This window comes from Canis lupus, chromosome 13 (assembly GCF_048164855.1).
Source record: "Canis lupus baileyi chromosome 13, mCanLup2.hap1, whole genome shotgun sequence".
NCBI lineage: Eukaryota > Metazoa > Chordata > Mammalia > Carnivora > Canidae > Canis > Canis lupus.
Genome location: NC_132850.1, coordinates 34,501,966 through 34,524,979, shown reverse-complemented (window position 1 = coordinate 34,524,979; position 23,014 = coordinate 34,501,966). Strand labels below are relative to the sequence as shown.

The following is a 23,014-nucleotide window of genomic DNA, read 5'->3' as shown; positions in this document are numbered from 1 at the left end:
CCTGACATGGGACTTGATCCCTGGTTTCCAGGATCACGCCCTGGGCCAAAGGCAGGCACCAAACTGCTGAGCCACCCAGGCTGCCCAGAAAGTTTTTAAATTATCAAATTTGTAATAAGGAAAACCCTCCAAAGATATTTTTCGTAGGTAATCTTTATAAAAAGTAAATTGAATGTATCGCTCTTCTGTCTAAAATATGTTGATGAATAATCATTGCCCTTTGGAGATGTCCAAACTCTTTGCCTTGGTACACTTGGCCCATAAAGCTCTGTCCTTTTATAGGATTTTAGGCTCATCTTCACCTACCTCTCTGAACATGCCCTTGACCTTTCCATTCTCACTAATTGTGTTTCTCACAACTTACTCTATTCTCTCATTCTTTCATACCTCTGTAGAAGAGCTTTATTCTGTTCAGACTGTCCTACCTCATTTGTAGACATTGCTCAATTCAAGTGACTCTGGGAGTTTTTTGATTACTTTTTTTTTCTTCTCCCCAAACATCCCCATACTAACTAGAACAGGCTTTTGGTACTAGACCATCATTTAAGGCCTGTGTTCCTCCATTTATGAGGGTGAGATCTTGTACAAAATTTCAAGCTTTCTGAAAAGCTTGAAATTTGCTTTATCTGTAAGTTGAGGATATTATGTATCTCACAGTGTTGTGGAAGGATTAAATAATGTTCATGAAGCATTCACTGCAGTATCCAGCATTCAATAGACATTTAGTATATGGTAGTTGAGTTCAGATCTCTAGAAAATTTATGTTGTTTTTGTAATTTATTTATTTGACCATTTCCCTATAGACTTGAGCTCCCTTAGAGGAGGTATTTTGTTTTCTTTTTTAGTGTGTAGAATCTAACTTAGTATTTGATGCTTGATGTTTTTCAGTAATATATGTTGACTACTTGGTGACTCTGTAGAGAGGGTGGCTCCATTAGGGAAGAGACTGGCTAGAAAATAATAACTTTTTAGTTCTAAAATTGCTGCGCATTATTATTATTATTATTATTAATTAATTAAGGATTTTATTTATTAATTTGAGAGAGAGTGAGGAGAGAGAGCACATGTGTGCATGAGCCAGGTGTGATGGGGGAGGGGGAGAAGCAGACTCCCCACCCAGCTGGGAGCCTGGTGTGGGGCTTAATCCCAAGACCCTGGGATCATGACCTGAGCCGAAGTCAGACGCTTAACTAATTGAGCCATTCAGGCGCCCCTAAAATTGTTGCACATTAGAATCATTTGGAATTCTTAAAAAAAAAAGAAGATTTTGAAGTCCCTCTATTGTATCAATTTCTGGATCTTCAGTTTTCAGTTCAGGAGATGAAGAAAACTTGAAGTTAGACAATGGCTTTAGGGATAGAGAAAGAATGATTTTCAAGAAAATTAAGATGTAAAATTGATAGGGCTTATTGACCTTTGAGTAGTTTGGGCAGCTGAGGGGGTGGTGGAATTGGACTAAGGTAAAGAATAGAGAGGGAAGAAGAACAGGTTTGGGAAGGAAGATGAATGTGAGCTAGACGAGTGCCCATCCCAGTGGAGATGTTCATAAAGTAGGTGGAAATATAGGTCCAGCACTTAGGAGACAAGTGGAGGCAAGTATAAGATATGTACAAATACATATCTTGAAGAGAGGTAAGTACTGAGAAGTGTACATTGAATGGAACAGTTGAGTCATACCTAGTTCAGTTTTAGGAGAGTCACAGGGACAAATTGGGAAGTAAGGAAGTAGAATCAAGGAGCACAGACTACTTTCTGAGGAATATGGAATAGAGGAAGCAGAAACTAATTAAATATTAAATACATGAATGAAATTTGTCATCCTTGGACAAGATTCTGATAAATGATTTTTATTTTCAAGGATTATAAACTTCCTCAATCAGTTTAAGTTGAAAGGGGGGTTTATTATAAAGTTTCAAAATGATCATTGAGCAAGAATTGCTGTACACTTGGGACTTAAGAGAATGTTGTTAGAGACAGAGGCATTTCTTCTCTTTGTTTTACTCTTTCATAGACTGCTGGCATCTTGTCTCTGATTCTGTGACCATCCTCCTTGTTGCTGCTTACTCAGTGTGTTCAAGACCCAGATGGTCATCTGACCGCTCAATTCTGTATACTTTTCACCTTAGCTTTGTATAACCAATTGGTCCAATGTCTCAATTCCCAAAATCCAAGAGAAGACTTTAAAATGTCCTCTGCATCTTTTCTCGTTGGATCATGCTTAGGTCTCTGGATGGCCAAAGACGTTCATTGATGGTTTAGTCAACTGAGGTTGGAAGTGGAGTGTGGTCATATAATACTTAGGACTATTCCTTCTAGGAGTTGTGGTACAACATACAATGTTGTGTAAACATACAATTTACACATTGTTCTTCTAGAAATAAACTTTACCATGGCTCTGAAATAGTGATAATAGTTATGATTAAGTTCATTTGATTCTAGGAATAAAGAATTCATCAGGTTAGCTCAAAAGTAGCATAGTAGTGAGTATAAGGATGCGCTCAGCAGTAAGAAAGATGGAATTTCATGGAAATTCAGAACCAAACATTTAATATGGGGTTGATCCTCTCAGACATTTTTACTGGAAGGCTTTGAAGGCTCCATGGCAGTGCTATCAGGGACTTTCTCTACTGGGCTTTATAGATTTTCACTGTAGAGTTGAACTGTTAAAGGACTCAGTGACTCTTAATATATTTGTGTTCCCTGTATCTAAATACTTTTGTTTCACCTTTCAGCTAATTTTCTTACCCTCTATTCTAGTTTTTTTTTCTTCACAGCTTCTGCATACTCAGAGTCTTTGGTCTTTTGAAACTTTGGTGAGGTTATAGCTTTGATTTGCTGAACACTTTTATGTACTCTTACTTTACCTTATGATTACACTGTTTATCTGTTTAGTGCCAGTTTGTGTGTTAATTAATCATTTCTTTTCATATATCGCAATTCACAGGCCTAATCATGGAACTCAGCAGTAGTTCACTCTTGGCATTGGGCACTTTTTCTTTTTTTGCTACTGGGCCATTTTATTTTATTTTATTTTTTTTGTTTTTTTTTTCCCCATTATTATTTCTTTAATGGTAACAAATAAAACCTCGTAATGTTTATAAATGACTTGGAAAATATTCATTTGTAAACCAATCAAGTAGGGTAATTATTCATTTTTTGGAATACAAGGAAAACAGTGATAACAAAGCTACCTTAAGCTTTAGATCGGGGCTTCCTAGCCTGTTTTTGGATCAAGAATGTTAGGCTCCGTAAGAATAGAGATGTTGCCATTCTAGTCATCACTGTATTACTGGCTTGTAGAACTATGTCCAGCACATAGTCATCCACATTATTATTATTATTATTTTTTTTTATTGGTGTTCAATTTACTAACATACAGAATAACACCCAGTGCCCGTCACCCATTCACTCCCACCCCCCGCCCTCCTCCCCTTCTACCACCCCTAGTTCGTTTCCCAGAGTTAGGAGTCTTTACGTTCTGTCTCCCTTTCTGATATTTCCCACACATTTCTTCTCCCTTCCCTTATATTCCCTTTCACTATTATTTATATTCCCCAAATGAATGAGAACATATAATGTTTGTCCTTCTCCGACTGACTTACTTCACTCAGCATAATACCCTCCAGTTCCATCCACGTTGAAGCAAATGGTGGGTATTTGTCATTTCTAATAGCTGAGTAATATTCCATTGTATACATAAACCACATCTTCTTTATCCATTCATCTTTCGTTGGACACCGAGGCTCCTTCCACAGTTTGGCTATCGTGGCCATTGCTGCTATAAACATCGGGGTGCAGGTGTCCCGGCGTTTCATTGCATTTGTATCTTTGGGGTAAATCCCCAACAGTGCAATTGCTGGGTCGTAGGGCAGGTATATTTTTAACTGTTTGAGGAACCTCCACACAGTTTTCCAGAGTGGCTGCACCAGTTCACATTCCCACCAACAGTGTAAGAGGGTTCCCTTTTCTCCGCATCCTCTCCAACATTTGTTGTTTCCTGCCTTGTTAATTTTCTACTGGGCCATTTTATAGGCTGCTAGCTAACTTATAAATATCTGCTATTTGGTCCAGCTGATCACATCTTTGGTCAGTTGGCAATAGACACAGAGTCATATAACTGGCTATCTTGGACTATGTTTTCAACATGGCGTATGGTAAGATAGCTTTCTTTAGGATGGAAACATGGCTTTTGCCCACGCTATGATTGATTGACATATTTAGTACAATAACATGAATAATTTAGTTGCATTGACATCTGTTTAAGTATTGCATAGACTATACCAGTAATTGAAATTTAAAATCATCCTTTATCCCCTCATTTCAGTTTATGGCTAAGTTTTACATAACTCTGCTAATATAGAAGTTTTTAGAGTCTCGTTGATACTTTATCAAGTATCATTGGACTTTATTTTTTGATATAATCTCATATTTGTTTGCAACTTTTAAGTATTTTAAGCAATCTAGTTTTAAAAATAAAAATATTTGAAAATAAAATTTTGTTTCTGGTTATGAAAATAAACCATGTACATCACAGAAATTTGAGTAGGTCTGAGAAGGAAAATCGAAAAGAAGCAAAAGTGTAGTATAGTGGATAGTTTAACATTAAGAGCACAAGCTTTGAAGTCAGATGGAATTCCAGCTTTGTGAATTACATTTGTAATCTTAGCTAACAACTTATTTAGCTTCTTTAACTGTATTTTCCCTCCCTTGGCTACATGGAAGCAATCCCTTTGACTTTATTCAAAAGATTGTTTTAAGCATTAAATGACATAACGTAGACAGAGAGCTTGGTATTCTTGCCTGTCAGAGAGGTTATATGTTAGCTATTACTATTAATAGACAGAGAATATTTCATTTAGCCAGACTACCAAACTGACATTTCTTTAACTAGTATAAAACTCAAGTTTCTTATGCGCATGATTTTGAAAATGCAAATGATTCAGAAGAAGCTGGTATTGAGTTTTACAATAAGATTCATGCCTCAGGGTTGTTTTGATTTTATTAAGTTTTTAGGTATAAAGTCACCAGGGCAAAATAGGGAAATCAGTAATTTGGAATCAGGAGATTTGAGTTCACGTTCTTTGGCAAATCATTGAGTTTTTCTGGGCTTCACTTTCCTTATCTGTCCACTGTGAGTGTGCTACCTTAGGTGATTTCTCAAGTGCTTTTTAGGTTAAAGCTGTTATTTGAAAATCAAGAAAGTACCAAGATTTTCAGTACCAAGATTTTACTAATGAAGATCATTTGCCAACCCTAAAGTAGCATTTTAAGTGAGTTATGTAACAAATCCAAATAATGTTTACCCTATTTTCTAGCACCTTTGCTGAGAAAAACTGTCTTCAGGAAGCAAGGATTCAGTGATAAAATTTGATAACTTGTGTAAGGTGACTGTCATGGCATTTGCGTGTAGTAGGTTCCAGAAGATAGTAGGTCTCCTTCTCTGCTGAGATCTACCCCCTGCCCTTCTGGTGTATGGCCCTTTATGAGTATCTCAGATGCAAGTAAGGTACATTCATGGTGGTAGATGCTTTGATGCAGCACTTAGATCTTCCTTCAGGATGGAAACACATTGCCCTAGCTGATTAGAGTTAAGGCTGCTGATGGCATAAAGCTGCATCCTTTTCTGGGAGTTGCCCTAACAAAATAAAGCTGCCCCATGCAAGATTTTGCTCCTTTCTTGGAAGCAGCCTCATTACTGTTCAATGTGGAGAATACAAAGAATCATCTTCTTGCCTTGATTTGGGACTTCTGTGAAGGGCCATCTAGCTTCAGGACTCTTGCTAGGATTAGCTGAGGCTGCTGTGGCAACTGTGTTGCTGATCAGTGCTGTTTATCTTCTCCTTCTGCTCAGTCATGCTGCTCCTGTGCTCACACAGGTGTTCTTGAGAGCACTGCCCAATAAACCTGCTTGCAGATTTCAGAGTTTCAGAGTCTGTTTCCTTGGGAACTCGAATTATAAGTCATCTATTTGAATAGTCTTTGTTAGAGATTTTTATATTATAAATGATGACTATTTTCAGGATAGATCTTAATTTTTATGAGCTTTGTGTTCTACTTCTTTGAAACTGATACTCTACATATCTTTTATAATAGGAATCCATAGCCAGTAGATTAGAATTTCTGTTAGATTCTAAAGTGCTGTGTAAGACCATTTGCTGGGATTTTGAGCATGGCCCATTGATGCTGTGTTTAGGAAGTTTTATTATCAGCACCATTCCCAGTTCCTTTGAGAGATTTTAAAACTTCAAAAATGAAAAGTGGCTTCTTCTCCAAACTAGAGTATGAACCCTTATTTTGGTATATTTTTGTGTCTGCCTATCCATATTTGTTGAATCAAAACACATAATACTCTAAATTTGCTTCACATATGTAGCTCAATTTTAACTATGTGTTAGATATTTAATTATGCATTAGATATTCAAAATATAGTAAATGTTAAAAAACTTACTCTTTTACTTAGTATTGACTTAACTATATGATGTCTGCAAACCCAATTAAGTTACTAATAACTTATGTATAGTTTTAATAATCACAATCACTTACTGACTCGGCTGCTCTTTGTTTCTTTCTTCCTTCCTTCCTTTCTCTTCTTCCTTTCTTCTTTTCTTTCTCTTTTTGACCTGGCTGCTTTTGAGAGGTAAATTATTTTCATGCAACCATTAATAATAACTGGTAGAGGTTTTAGAGTTTTGAAATGTCCATAAGTATATATAGAGATTAGAAATATAGTTGACTGTTTCTATGGACTTGCTTTTAAATTAGCCAGTTTAGGACCCAAATGAATCAGGGAATGGGAATTTTAGAGCTAGAAGGATCCATGATCATGATCCATGATCTATCCCTGTAGTATATCATTAAAGAAGTTGAGATTAGAGAAATTAAGTGTCTTGATGGATATCAGATGACTAAGAAATATTTTGGTTAGAAAGAATATTGAATTGGGATGTGGGAAACCTAAGTTTTAATTGCAACTTTACCATTAGAGAGCAGAGTGGTGTCTGTCCACTAAGCCAGATGTGCTTTCTAGGGCTTAGTTTCATCATCTATGAAGTCATACAATTGGAATATAATTTCTTTTTTTAAATTATTTTTTAAAAGATTTTATTTATTTATTCATGAGAATACGAGAGAGAGAGAGAGAGAGAGAGAGAGGAGAGGAGAGGAGGCAGAGACACAGGCAGAGGGAGAAGCAGGTTCCATGTAGGGAGCCTGATCCAGGGACTTGATCCCTGGTCTCCAGGATCACGCCCTGGGCTGCAGGCGGCGCTAAACTGTTGAGCCACCAGGGGTGCCCTGGAACATAATTTCTGAGATGCTCTCCAACTTTTCAAGTTTGATTCTAGTCTTAATAATGATGAGAGCGACTACTATTTGTAGTATATCAAATGTTAGGCACTGGTTTAAACATTTTAAATGTTTCATTTCATTTAATCCTTACAAGAGTTCTATGAGGCTGACATTAGTTCTACTTTACAACTGGGAGTTTGGGCTTATAGAAGTTAAATAAATCTACAAAGCTTCTAAGTGGGTAAACTAGAAGTCGAATGCAGGTCCATGTGACTCCAACTTCTATATTCTGAATCACTATTCCTGGATATAGGTGGACTTTTATTTTTGGAACACTTGATAGGCCCTGCTGAAAACAAGAGTTAGTTATATTAGGTAAGTATATGTTTCTGACCCCCTTCTCTGGCAGAGTGTAGTATTGTGTGTCAGTAGGTCAGGCAAGAAAGACTTAGGATGCAGAAGTATGTTGTGTATTAACACAAGATATTTTGGAGAGGGTTGGAATTAGCTGCAACAGGGGGGATAATCTCTTAGAAGTTACTTGGAAAGACAAATTGAATAGGGATTACAATCAGTTTAGTATTAATAATTTAACAACATGGGTGGCTGTATTTGCTTGCTCATTAAAGTTGTAGGATGGCTCTAGGTTAGGCGAAATTGCTCACATTTCAGAAAATAAGAATTGTTCTCAGCTGAAAGCTGATATAAATAAGTTAGAGTTAAATGTGGTATATTGGTAAAGAAGCTTGCTATTTCTTAATTTATTTCTTTAAAGTAATCCTACCCAGTATGGGCCTTGAACTTACCACACCTGAGATCAAGAGTTACATGCTCTACCTGTTGTGCCAGCTGGGTGCTCCAAGAAGCTTACTAATATTGTGTGTGATTTTATGATGGATAGAGAAGCATCTATGGAGTTATTTGGTGCCATAAATTTTTTAGGTCATATTATTGCAAAAGTCTAAGTAAGCCTTCTACTTCAGGATTTGATATGGATCAGGATATATTCGGTTTTAAGAAGACAGAGAAATAAGAAGGAAATCTGAGGACAAAAAAAAAGTAATTAGCAAAAATGAATTATGAGACAAGTTTAAAGGTGGTAGAATTATAGTGGAGATTAGAACGAAGAGTATTAGTGACCATTTTCAAGGTTGAAGACTTAGAATGAGCAAGAAGGACTTAAGACACAAATTTTATGTGGAGTTTGAGGCTGATATCCAGGAGTTAGAATTAGAGGAGTACAGAAGGTATAAAATGAAGAGTAGAGGGTCCCCTCCCCAGTAATCATTGCTAATAGTTTCTTTGTATTTTCCCAGAATTTTCTGATGGATATATCCATTAATATTATAAAAATATGATCTATTCTTTGTATGAGTTTGAAATTTTTTTACTTAATATAGTTTGGAAGTTTTTAAGTGCCAGCACTTTGAGAATTACTTTTTTTTTTTCCTTTTCTTTCTGAGAGAGAGAGAGAGTGCATGTGAAAGTGGGCAGAGTCGGGGGGGAGAGGGGCAGAAGGAGAAGGGGAGAGAGTATCTTAAGCAGGCCCCATGCCTAGCACGGAGCTCCATGTGCAGCTTGATCTCATGACCCTGAGATCATGGCCTGAGCTGAGATCATGTCCTAAGCCGAAATCAAGGGTTGGACACTTGATTAACTGAGCCACCCAGGTGCCCCAGAACTATTTCTTTTATATTCTATTCTATGAATTATCAAAATTTAGTTCCCTGTTGAAGGACATTTAGTTTTGTTTCCAGTTTTTCTGTTACAAACAATACTGCAGTGAACATGCTCGTACATATATAGGCGGTACTTTTGCTTGTGCATGTATAGGTGGTACTCTTTTTCACTGAGTAATTTCCTAAGTACTAGGTCAGAGAGTATGTACATTTTTTTTGCGTTTAGTTATGTTCCCACTAACAATGTGTGAGAGGCTTGGTTTTCCAACATTATTTCCACCAATGACTACTGTCAAAAAATAAAACATCTTGATATTACTCAAATGCCCTGAAAACTAGATTGACAATTGTCATTTAGTTTTCCAGTTGCTTGTTTAACTTAAACAGTTAAAAAAGAAAAGATGAAAAAAAGAATGATGTAAACTTGGAGTAGTTACATTAATCCTTTTTAAAAAATGTGCTAAAACTATTGGATGTCCTATTAAATTCAAGTAGACACTTTTATTGTGTCCTTACTAGGAATTGTGATGAGTACCTCATTCTGTATAGGGTCCCCAGCCTCAAAAAGGTTCCTTTTCTGTTTTGTGGAGAAGCTACCACATTGCATCTACTATATCTACTATATCTAGTTGTACCTGTTGCATAATAAACCATACTCAAACTTTGGCTTTGACTTAACCGCCATTTTGTTTGCTCTAGATTTTGTGGGTCAGCAATTTTGGGAGGCTTGGCTGAGTAGTTCTTCTACTGGACTCTCTTGAAGTTACTCATATAAGCAGGAGTTATTTGTCAGTTTGGAATGGATAGTCTAAGGTACTTACTCAGATTGCTGATTGTATTTGTTGGGCCACATAAGTCTAAGGTTAGTCTGGGCTTATATTATTGTAGCAGAAGAGTTTCCATCAATAAGAGAGCAAATCCCATTGTGCAAGTACTTTTCAAGTGTCTGCTTGTATCTCATTTGCTCCTCTACCATTAGCCAAAGTGAGTTTAGTGGCCAGAGTGCATGTGGGAGGGAATTACACAAGAAAATTACAAGGGCATTAAAACATAGGGGTGATTCATTGAGGGTCATTATTGTAATGATTTAACACAGATAGCACTTTCTTCTTTATATTATGAGTTAGTGTTACAAGAGTATAAATAAGAGACATGATAGAATTTAAAGGACAGTAGAATTTCTTATTTGAAAGAGGAAATTCATGAAAGGTTTTATGTCCTTTATGTGGAAAGGACTGATTTTATCAAGTTGCAAAATGATGATTTTCTAAATATTTCTTTTTTTCTGCATACATTAACTGACATTTTCCTGAAAAGAACTTTCAACATCAAGCAGACCATTTGGTTACCATGAATTTCTGGAAGGGCAGGGTAAATGTTTAATACTTTTTCTTTAAACACTAATTTTCAGATAAGAATTGGAACATACTTTAGCAATGATGAATGAGCCTTGCTTGTCTTTTGACTTTTTCTGTCCTTAAAGAAAGAGAACTCACGAAGTTTTAAATATATTTTATGAACTCATAGGTTTATATATATTTAGTAGGTTTCAATCAGTTGAAGTCTGAAATTTTTTGATGTGCAAATTGCCCTGCTTTAGCTACTGGAAGTGCCTTCAAAGTGACTTGTCATTTTGACAGGATCTGATTAGTATTTACTAGCTACTTTGCTTTTGGCACAACAGTATGTCCCAGGTTCATCTTGTAACATTTCTCCTCCAGGCTGAAATCAGCCATTTCTCCAAAAAGCCCTGGTTCCTTTCAGTGGGGAATACTATTTAGATAACAATGGTTTGGGCTCTAAGGGTGCTCATTGCTTCTGGGTTGTCATTGCTTTTAAGTAATAAGAACTAGGAAGTATTTATATCCATATATATGGCAAAACAAAACATGAATTCAAATTTAAGAGTATGAAATAGTTATACTATGAATTTATATCTTTTTTGTCTAATACTGAGTATCTTGATTCTTAACATTGATTGTTATTTTTTCCTAAAAAATACATAAATAGCTTTAATATAACAGTACTGATATTACCATTAATAAGATTATTGAATGTTACTGTGTTTTAAAAGCAGTTATTTTTGTCCTTGTATTATCTATGTAGTTCTTAAATCATTTGAAATAATTATTTTCTATGTGGTTGGTTTTACCACCAACTTGAGATTCAGTTAGGTTTTCAAAAAGTTCTTAAATTTTGAAAATTGAAATGACTTTTCCTTCAAGGAATGAACTTTTTTTCAAATATTGCAAGTAGCATTGATTTATTTTTTCTCAGAACTCTGCTTGCATTCAGAGCTCTTCCATTTAGCATTTAAATTTTTTAAGTTGTTTCCTACTTCTTTTTGTTTACATTAGTTTGGTTTCTCCGGCCAGGTTTTAGTCTACCCCAAGGCATGGTCCTTGTTTCTCTTATGCTCTCCTTATATGTCTCCTTATATGTCTCCTTATATGTCTCCTTATATGTCCTTTTGACATCCAGAGCCTTACAGAATGCTAGATACTCCAAGGGAGATGAACAAATGTGTTACATACTTTTTGGTTACTATAAAAGATTTCTAAATTTAGGTAATACTTTCTATAAAAACATAATTTGGATGATATTTATCTCCTATTTAAATTTTTAGCACAAATTATTCTTTTTTTTTTTTTTTTTTTAAAGATTTTATCTATTTATTTGACAGAGGAAACAAGAGAGAACAAGCAGGGGGAACAGGAGAAGAGGGAGAAACAGGCTTCCCGCTGAGCAGGGAGCTCCATGTGGGGCTCAGTTGCAGAACCCTGAGATCATGACCTGAGCCAAAGACACTTAAATCAGCTGAGCCACCCAGGCACCCCTAGCACAAATTATACTTATCCTCTTGTTTTCACAAAGTAAAACTTTTATAAGTAGAAAAGTTAGAATGCTTTAGATTGTTTGTTCAGGGTCATCATTACTGTAATTGGACTTCTCATTGAAGTAATGGGATTTTAGTGACTTAACAGAACAAGAAGTTATTAGACAATTTAGCAACAGTCAGGGAGAATGTGTTTAAAATATGGGTATGAAAAGCATCGATAGTTTCTCTCTTGTTTTTCCTTTTACTCCCCATTGTCTTGGACTTTCTTAGATCTGTTGACAAGGACTATTTTAGGCAAATATAAGAAAAGGTATTTTTGGTGAGGATAATAGGATTATGTAGATGTATCTCTGAATTGCTTACTTCACAGGGAAGGTAAATCTCAAATGAAAAGCCACCTGTAATCTGGAAAAAGAAAAGATAAAGAAATGTGGGGAAAATGTAATCCTTGGGAGATACAGCTTTAGTTTCCAGTGCTTTTAAGAATGGGGTCACTAATTTTAAAAGCCATTGTGGCATGAAGCTGTTGAAATGTTGATGGGTCAAAAATGAATTTCTGGTGTTATACAATTCTTTATATTAAGTATGTAATATAAAGGGTCTTTGACTTATTCAACATTGAGCTACTTTTTTTGCCAGGTGCATGAGTATCATTAAATCCAGATAGCTGGCTTTTATTTATTTATAAATTCATGTCTAAAGCATGCTGTTTTGGGAAAGAATCTTGCTTTGTTTTTTAGAGGAGAGTAGCTAACAGAATAGTTAAAACATGAGAATTTTATGGATTTTAACTGAAAACAATAAAGCCACACTCTGGATAAGCTTAGAAAGTTTAAGAAGACTACATTTTGGGAAAATATGACAGGAATGTGGATCATCCATTTTGCAAAGGTCCACTTATTTTTTTTACTATTTTTAATATTAAGAAAAATTTCAGTGTACAAATAATTTAACTGTGGATCTAAAATTCTAAAAAAAAAAAAAATGAGCAAAACCCAAGCCTGAAAAACTAAAAGCCAAAATATCCATAACTGTGTCTTGCTACAGAAATCATTATTTGTATTTTGGGATATATATATATCCTTTGAATTTCTTATAAATAGTTTTTATACATAATTGTATTTTTTAAATTTTATTCTATTTTATTTATTTTTTAAAAAGATATTATTTATTTATTTATTCATAGAGACAGAGACACACACAGAGAGAGAGAGAGAGAGAGAGAGAGAGAGAGAGAGAGAGGCAGAGACACAGGCAGAGGGAGAAGCAGGCTCCATGCAGGGAGCCCAACGCAGGACTCGATCCCGGGTCTCCAGGATCACATCCTGGGCTGCAGGCAGCGCTAAACCGCTGCGCCACTGGGGCTGCCATGTATTTTTTTTCAAAAAGATTTTATTTATTTATTCATGGGAGACACAGAGAGAGGCAGAGAGGGGCAGAGGGAGAAGCGGCTTCCTGCAGGGAGCCCGATGCGATACTTGATCCCAGGACCCTGGGATCACGCCCTGAGCCAAAGGTAGATGCTCAACCGCTGAGCCACCATACATAATTATAGTGTATATGTTTTCTCATTTTTTTGTGTAGCTTTTATAATCATTTCAATTAGTGAATTTCAAAGTATCATTGCCTCCTTATTTGGCATCTGTGTTGAATATTTAATAGTGATGAATAGGAGGTTTGTGTGTTGAGACAAGTATAGTGAATTGCTCTCAGTCATGGGTGCTTGAGGTACATTTCAGTGGAAATGTCCATAAATCACCAGTATGGTTTAGTGATTATGGGCCAGACTGCTTGAGTTACAGTCCTTTCTCTCATTGATTGGCCATGTGATTTTGGGCAAATTACTTAGTTTCCACACCTAAGTTCTCTTTTGTGTGACGTGAGAATGATGAAAGTATGTACCATAAGTGTTTTTTGCTAAGGATTATTAAGTTGGTTGTTGTGTTCCAAATCTTTCTTCTTGCCCAGTACTTTATTAGATTTTTAGTTCCTTTATGGTAACACCTAAGTATTAATGAATAATTATGTGAGAGGATAAGTGTTGCAGGAGAAAAAGAAAAAAGAACTTTAATCCTCCAAACTGTGTATTTTTGATAATGGAATATCAAGTATTGAAGACAAATTGGTAATGATTGGCATGAATGATCTGTGTTGGTCTTTTGAGCAACCCTCATGTTATAGTTTAGTTGGTGTAATAGACAACAATGTAAGAGGAATCAGAAGATCAGCGTTTTAGTTTTTTCTGATTTTTGTTAACAGTACAGTCTTGAGAAATCTTTGGGCTACTTTGAATCTCTTTTCTCATGTATAGAGGTGACATATGTCCTGCGTCTCTCAGAGATGGCACTATGATTAAATAAAATGTTCTGTGAAAGTGAGTTGAAGACTATAGGCAATACATATAAAAATAAGCTTTTTATTAATTTAAAAAGACTAAAAATGAGAGAATGCATGCAGAGATCTTGATGCTATATTAGGCATAGTCTTCAATAAAGGATAGCTGCTAGTACAGTTTGTTACTATATTGAGAGGACATCTACTTTTATGTGTAAGGCTAGCCCTGATTATTGTTTAGGTTATTAAATAGTTTGTGAATATATTATTAATATCTACTTTGATTTTTTTTCTGTGTTTCAGACTCCTGGGAGAGTTGGCTCTCAAGGTTCTGATTTAGATTCATCAGCAGCTCCTATAAACACAGTAGATGTCAATAATGAAAGCTCTTCAGAGGTATGGAAATAATTTGGCAAAACAATTTAGTGTTATTTAAGGGAAAATGAACAGATATTTGGAGTAATGGTCAGTAATTGTATTGTAGGAAACATTCTCATCCTTCTTAACAAACTGGAATGTGACTTTTGAATCACTTGTAGAAAAATTCTGGTATTTAGTTTTAAGACTGAGAAAGTGTATATTAAGACTGAAAATTAAATTGTGAATTTATCTTCAATGTTAATGTCATCTCAACTTAAGGAAGATTTTAAAATCTGTTTATAAAAATTACCAGGTGATTAGTGTTTGCACTATCATGACTACTGAGCTAAAATGAAAAATGAGATTATCTATGAAGTTTATACATTATTTGCTGTCTTCATTTATGATTTTTTAACAGCTTCTATCTATCAAAGTTTATTAAAAATTAATGAGGAAAGTAAATAAATCTAAGAAAGAACTCAAATTTTTGGAGAAGTCAGCCTTAGTAGTAAAGCCTTGCTTTATTATTATTATTATTTTTGACAAACAAGATTTGCTCATTATAGAAAAAGAAGAAAAGGAAAAAGAAGAGCATAAAAGCCATCAATAATATTGTCCCTAAGATATTGATGTACTCACATTCTACTCTGACAATTTCTGTCAGTTGCCCCTTTCTGGGCCCAGTTGTACTGTTAACCCAGTCCCCTTTCCTGTGTTCCCCCTTCTGCACCTCTTGGTTGGTGAGTCTGTCTTCTGTCTTTCTGAGTTTGTCTCTTTATCCACTCATTTCCCTGTTTTGTCTCTTTCTGGCCATCTGATTTCATATATATGGATATTAACCATGATGAGATCTAACAAGACCCTGAGAGCTAAGAGAAAAGTATCAGTTGAACTTTATTAAGAGCAAATTTAATTGTTAACCTCAGTCAGGCCAAAACAAAACAAAAAAATCTCCAGTGGGTAGTGAACAGTGCCTGGTAGTCTTGCTGTATTTACTTATTAGTGTTATTTTCCTACTGTCGGAGATAGTTTTACTTTCTTCTTTATCCTCAAATCTCTCTTGTGTCTTACTCTATCCCACCTTCCCTCAGGCATCTTCTATATTAGGAAATATTAGGTGAACACCAATCGTTTTGTCACCAAAGCTATTTGCATCCATCTTTATTCTCTCTTACTTTAATACATGAAAGATAGTTCTCTTTTCCTATCAGATTTCAATCCTTTCTCTTGTGTTCTGGATTCTCTTCTTTTCCACATTCTCATTTTATTTTCTCTCTCCTTCCCTCCTGCCACTTTAGTTTCTACCTATGTCATGAATTATTCCTATCAGCATACAAATACTGCTGTAGAGAGGTTCATATGCCCAGTGCTAGGGTACATAAGTGTCAAGGTCTCAGGTGATAACTCTATCAGCCTCTCTCTCTCAGGTTTGTTTCCCCTTTACCTTAAGGTTGTCATCCCATTTTGAACAATTTTTTAACTTTGTCCCCTTAGCCATCTATATGGAATTTGAAATATGGTCTTCAGGACTAATTTTTTAAATTAATTAATTTTTTTTTTTACAAAGGCTCCACGTCCATCGTGGAGCCTAGAGCAGGGCTTGAACTCATTACCTTGAGATCAAAAGCTGAGCTGAGATCGAGAGTCAGACACTTAACTGACTGAGCCACCCAGACACTTGGGTCTTCAGGACTTTATTATTTATTTATTTATTTATTTATTTATTTATTTATTTATTTATTTATTTATTTTAGGACTTTAAAGAAATAGAAATAAAGCAATATTTTGCTTTATATCATATTTATGTCATATTTTATATTTTGTTATATATTGATATATAATGTTTTCTTAATATGGCTGTTGTAACAAAAGTACTATAAACTGAGTGACTTAAACAACAAACACTTATTATTTCTCAGAGCTCTGGAGGCTAGGAAGTTCAAGAGAGGCAGAGGGAAGCAGAGAGAGAGAGAATCTCAAGCAGACTCCCCCCTGAGTGCAGAGTTTGACAGGACCCTGAGATCATGACCTGAGCCAAAATCAAGAATTTGATGCTTGATGGACTGAGCCACCCAGGCACCCCCAATTTTTCTTTAGTTGTTATCATCAGAATGATAGTTCAGACTATTTAGTTTAATGTATTGCCAGAAGCAAACATCTTTGTTCACTCTTTATCCCTTTCTAGTCTGACTTCCATCCTTGGTACCCACTGAAACTACTCACTTATTTTCCTGGTCCTTTAGCTGGAGAGGGAAGGCTCTTTTTGTAAGTGCTCACTAAAGTGTCCCTAGTACCTAGTCTGGTACTAGTCCCTAGTACCTAGTTGCCAGCTTCCCTAGTACCCAGTCTGGAATATATGAGGCAAAAGAAAATCCAGTGTATTTATTACTATGTCAGTCCTTGGATCCTGAGATGCTTAGCTGGTCCACCTTCTCATCACCTTTCAGAATTTTCTTATGTTTCTTTTGTTTTATATATAACGTCTAGGGATGTTAGGTGTAGCTAGCAGGAGGAAATGGGGCAAGTCAATCTATTCCATTTTGTCTGCAACTGGAAAACTAACGATTTCATTTATTTATTTATTTTTAAAGATTTTATTTATTTATTTATGAGAGACACAGAGAGAGGCAGAGACATAGGCAGAGGGAAAAGCAGACTCCCTGCAAGGAGCTTGATGTGGGACTCGAACACAGAACTCCAGGATCACGCCCTGGGTCCAAGGCAGGCACTAAACCACTGAGCCACCCAGGCATCCCTGAAGTCTAATCATTTAAAAGTTGGATCATTTATCTTTTTGTTTTTGAAGTATAAAAAAAATTTTTTTTAATCTATTCTGGGTATAAGTCCTTTATCAATATTTTGATTGCCTCCTATTTATCCTTATTGGTTAAGGCTGTCGTAGGCTTATAGGGATGGCTGAACATACAATTAGCCTGACACTGGACAGGTTGAAGTCAACAGCAGTTTGCTAACCACATATACTTATGGCCCAGGAGAACACTGTATGCCTTGAAGAGCCATATGAGGACTGAACTTGGGAACAAAATGAACAACCACGGGCTGTGAGAGGCAGGGTTTATCTTATTATCAAGAGGATGGGGTGCCCCTTGGTTCCTGCAGGAGATTGTCATTGGCTTGTTTGAATTATTCTGTGGGCTGGCAGGGAACTGAAACCTGCTACTTAGGGATAAGCAGGCTCTGTGAAGAGGAGGTTTTTTTTTTTTTTTTTTTTTTTAAGATTTTATTTTTTAAGTAATCTCTACATCTAATGTGGGGTTTGAACTCACAACCCAGAGATCAAGAGTCATGCACTTTACAGACTAAACCTCCAGGAGTAGGGTATTTGACTAGAGGATGCTCTTTGTGGGAGCAGTGTGGGAAGGGCACTTGCAGTTAGGCCATTTGAAGCTCTCCCATCACCACCTGAGAAAGCAGGGCATAGTATTGGGCCATAATTTTGGACTTTACACCATAATCAGATATATGTGATGTGTATATTTTTTCTGTCTGTGGCTTTTCATTTTGTTAATGGTGTTTTTCAAAGAGAAGAAGTTTGGAATTTTGGTCAAGTCCAGTTTGTCAGCCTTTCTCTTTGGTTAGTGCTTTTTGGGTCCTTCTACAATTTTTTTTGCCTACGCCCCAGGATTGCAAAGACTTTCTGCTATGCTTGCTTCTGATATTTTTTTAAAAAATCATTTTAGTGTATACATTTAAGTCTGATTTATTTTAAAATATTGTGTATGGTATGAGGTAGTGCTTGAGGTCTCTTTTTTTCATATGGATATGGAAACTAGTTTTCTATATGGTTATTTCAGTACTATTTTTTGAGAATATTACCTTTTCCCATTGATTTAAATTTTCCCTTTTATGAGAAATCAGTTGACCTTATATGTGTGGTTGTATTTCTTTGTGCTCTGTGATCCAGGCATACAGAACTCCTGCTTTTAAGGTGTGCCAAATTTGTTCTTATCTTTGGGCTTCTATATGCTGATCCCCATACCTTACCTGCCCTTTTGCTTTTTTGTCTGGTTAACATCTGATTATCCTTTAGGTCTCATTACAGATAATTACTTTTTCAGTAAACCGTACTTGAGATTCACATGTGGAATAGATGCTTCTTTTGTGTGTTTCTGGGAAATTGTATTTTCTATCCTTTGGTAATGATTATTATTGTAAGATTCATTTATTTACCAAATATATATTGTTGTCAGACATCGTTCCGGATGCTAGAGACACGGCAGTGAGTAAAATAGTCAAAAATTTTTATCCTGGTAGAGGATGTTCTAGTAAGTGGAAATAGGCAAAATCCCCAAAACATACAAAAAATGGACAGAGGGAAACGATTGGTGTTAGAAAAATAAAGTAGGGAAGGAAGCATAGAAAGTGTTCTGGGTTGTTGCAATTTCAAATAGGATTGTAGGGAAGACTTCTCTGGGAAGGCATAGCCCAGGAAGAACCGAAGGAAGTGAGGAAATGAGTCATGTGGTTCCTGGAACCACTGTGTTCTGTTCTGTTCGCGTGGAGCAAGTAGAAAGTCTCTGAGGTGGGAGCCTAGCCTGTCGAAAAAGCAGCAGGGAGGCTGGTGTGGTTGGGGCGCAGTGAGTGAGGAGAGACTGGATCTGTGAGGTAATCAGGCTCACCTCATGCAGGGCCTTAGGGGCCTGCCTCAGAGGCCTTTGTGCAGACTTAGGTTTTTTACTTCTGGTGAGATGGGAAGCCCTTGGAGAGTTCTGACTAGGGAAGTGACAAAATTTATTTACATTTTTATAGGATACATTCTTGCTGCTCTGTGGAAAGTAAACTGTTAGTGGGGTGAGGAGAGAAGCAGAGGGACTGTGGAAAGCGATTGCAGTGATCCATGTGCAGGGTACCGTGGCTTGGCTCAGAGTGGTGACAGTGGAGGTCCTGTGGTTCTAAATATATTTTGAAGGCAGTTCTAATAGGGTTTTCTGGTTAGCGGGGTCTAAAATGTAATTTATTTTCTTTCATAACTTTTTCAAGAAGCCTGTAAGCTTCCTGAGGATGGGGCTTTGCCTTATTTTACAATTATGTTCTCAGAACCAAAGCATAATGGCTGGAATCACACTCATAATCACACTGAGTACATACTTTTTGAATGAAAGATTGAATGATTGTACATGGAAGCTGAGGGTGAAGAAACCAGTAAATTGAGAGGCAGCATAAAGCCATCATGGCAGAAATAAATGCACTGATGTGTTCTTTTAAGTAATTATTATTCTGTACTTCCAGCACTTTGGACTGTGGTTGCCTGAACATAACCCTTTTTTCAGTAAAAAGAATTCATATTCCTCACTTTCATCCCCTGGCTAATCTCCTTTAAGGGTTGTTAACAAAAGGAATAATGATAATAATGATAGCTAACATTTATTGAATGTTTTCTTTGTATCAGATGCTATGATAAACACGTTGCATGTATTATTTAATTCTCATGAGGACCCCCCTCCCCACCCCCCCGGCAAAGAAATAGGTATTACTATTACTCCATTTCACAGAAGAGGAAATTGAAGGTCCTATAAGCTACTAAGAGTGGTGTGAATCCAGGATTCAAGCCCAGGCCTGGCTCTTAACTGCTACCCTGCCTTGCCTCCCACCTTGGGACTTTGTTTATAGTCATTGTCTCCTTTGCTATTATCCTAAGTGACATTAGTGACTCAAGGAACACCCTAGCCTCCCAGTTCATAAGTTTTCAATGCTATTGATGTTATTCTTTTCTAGCTACTCAAGTTCGTAACAGTACCTTCCACCTTATTACTGGGCAGAATAGTTGACTTGAGATGTTAAGACCAAATGTTCCCACGACTACCTAGCCCCTCAAAAACCTTCTCATATTTTTATTACTTTTTTGGCCTTGCTGAATATTTCAGGTGTTTAATTCCTGTCTTTTCTTCTAGCCTTTCAGTCCTTCCTGACTTCATTTCTTTCTTCTCTAACCACACATCTAATGACAATATTTATTGAACACTTAAAATGTTGCAAGCACTACACTAAGGATTTTATGTACCGCACAGTAACTCTAGAGGAATAGGTGCCAACATTAGCCCCATTTTATAGATGAGGAAATTGACATTTAGTAAAGTAAAGTGATTTCCTTAAGGTTATATCGTCAGCATTGGTCGAATCTCAAATCCACATCTATTTTTGACACAAAAACTCACAGCTTTATAATCTTTATCCTTCACTATAGTCTTCATTTTATTTACTTTAAACTGTAGATCAGTGTGGCAACCCACATTTTAAAGTAGAGCTATTGTTAGGTATGGAGAATCTGGGAGATTGACTGAAAATGATTTTGTTTTGTGTATAAATTTAGAAGGAAGGGTCCCCTATTGGGAATTATGAGTGTGGACAAAAATGGGACTTAGGCTAGTGGAATATGGTGAAGATTAAAAATTGCTTTCATTTTAAGAACTTTTTTTTGTTGAGAGCATTATCTCACATAGAGCTGTTTGTTGTAACTGCCAATCATTTCTTGATCTAAAATAAAGGCTAACTTGCCAATAATGGCTCTCAGATAAATAAGGACAAAGTGTCCTAAACAAAAAGAGTAATTAATATTCCAACTAAAGAAACTGATAACTATAATAAAATTGAACCAATGGGAATTTCCAGCAAAAGAATGGAAACTAGTTTTAGTTGTCCTATTTTGGATAGATCTTTCACTTTTTCTATATAGTTACTATGTGAAAATTTCCCTTACATATACTAAAAAGAGATATATTAATTATTTTCCTATTGTGTCTGTTTTCATTGTCTGTATTTTGATTTATAGATAACTTTTTATGTATATCCTCCTAAAAGTTGTTATTTCACAGGGTTTCATCTGTCCATTATGTATGAAAAGATGTATAACTGCTATTGATTTGTCGGAGCATTACCAGCAAGTGCACACTGAAAATGAAACAAGAGGACAGGAACTGCTTAATGACTCCAGTGTTACTGTGGGTCCTATGTATTTTGCCTTAGCAGCTTGGTTATGGGTTGCTCAAAATAGCTTTGTTTTTTCTTGCCTTGGTGTTGCTTAACTTTTTATGCTACAAAGGGAATATGGATTGCTTTAATTATGCATGCTTAAGGAAAGGTTCAATAAGGAAAACAGGCTCTTGGGAAGTTGGGTTGCTCTTACTTTTTCCAGCTGTCTTTTTTGTGAATCTGTAAATAAATATAAAAGTTTAAGTTAATATTTTTGCATAAATTTTGCCATGAAATTTGAAATATAGAGTGGATGATATTTGATTTCAACATCTGTATGTTATATCTTTATTATTTAGTTAATGCTGATGAATGTTTTAAAATGCTTTAGGTTAAAATGCCTTACTCTTACATGGAAAGAGGACTTTGCATATTAATTGCTACTGTGTTTATTTGAGAAAATATATGGCATTAGAATCTGGATCTACCACTCTTTGAATCTTTGTTTTGACGCCCTGGACTTGAGGAAGGTGACAGAATGGCACTACTCATCATTAACAGTGGATTACCCAAATGTTTCTCTGTAGCGTGTGGGACTGGGGTTTATCTAAGGCTGAGGGTGGAAGCCAGTGAGGGGAACTATTGCCCATTTGCAGACTGGAAAAAATTTCTTAGATGATCTCTTTCCTTTGAAAATTGTTGCAGTATTCTAAAAACAAAAGAAACATAGTTTTTTCTTCCCATTCTTTTGCAAATCTTACAAAAGAAGGAAACTTCTTGTACCCAGAAAGAAAAAAAAGTTTGTTTCTCCGTCTGGCAATTACATATATAAGAAAAATATTTTATCAGACATACACTTATTTATCATATTAATAGTGAACTTATGTACCATGTATTTTGGTAGGTAAAGGAGATAAAAAGGTAAGTAAGATATGATATCTATCCCAGGAAATTTCTGTGATAAATATTTGCAAAAAGAATGCAGTGGTGATTCAACTTGAGGGGAACCCCAGAAAAACTTCACTGGGAAACAGTTAAACCAGGACATTTTCTAGGGTTACGGGGAAAATGGGCGCATTATAGGAGGATACCAGTTAAATTAGTTACCTGGTGCAAGCAAGGAGAGAGGCATAAAAAATTCTTAGCATTCTCCTTCGCATTTCACCAGTGTCTTCCTTTCAGAACATGTGTGTCAAGTTTTCTTCTTTATGGGTTAACCAAAATGAAAAGACACAGCGTCACCTACTTAAATAAGAACTTTCTTTTTAATTGAAAGAACACTTGGTATAACAGGGATGCCAGAAGTGTCAAGTCAGGTTCTTAGCTGCAGTGTATCTGAGAAAGGATTAGAGCTAACTGAAAGCTAAGAGTGAGGGGCTTACTGTTTTTAATCTTAAGTACAGTGTGTGTGTGTGTGTGTGTGTGTGTGTGTGTGTGTGTGTGGAGGGGGAGGAAGTTGGTGAGAAATTTGGAATGATTAAGGGAAATATAACTGCCAGTTTTTAGTGTTTTCTTGTAGTCTACATTTTGTGGAAGTTATTGATCTAGTTAACTTTAGTTCCCTTGGAGGTGGTTGAGAAAAAAA

General features: G+C 36.0%; 1 protein-coding gene across 4 annotated transcripts in view; it reads left to right on the top strand.

The window, feature by feature from the left end:
- Positions 1-23,014, top strand: part of EEA1 (early endosome antigen 1) — a 112,066-nt gene that overhangs the window by 7,977 nt on the left and 81,075 nt on the right. For 2 of the 4 annotated variants that reach the window (XM_072773064.1, XM_072773066.1), the window contains exon 2: positions 14,443-14,535. The exons of 1 other annotated variant lie outside the window; for it this stretch is intronic. In XM_072773064.1, the coding sequence (XP_072629165.1) occupies positions 14,443-14,535 (93 nt within the window). Of the gene's footprint in view, positions 1-14,442; positions 14,536-21,332; positions 21,459-23,014 lie in introns of all 4 variants that reach the window. One more of the 4 variants, XM_072773063.1, reaches the window with a different exon arrangement.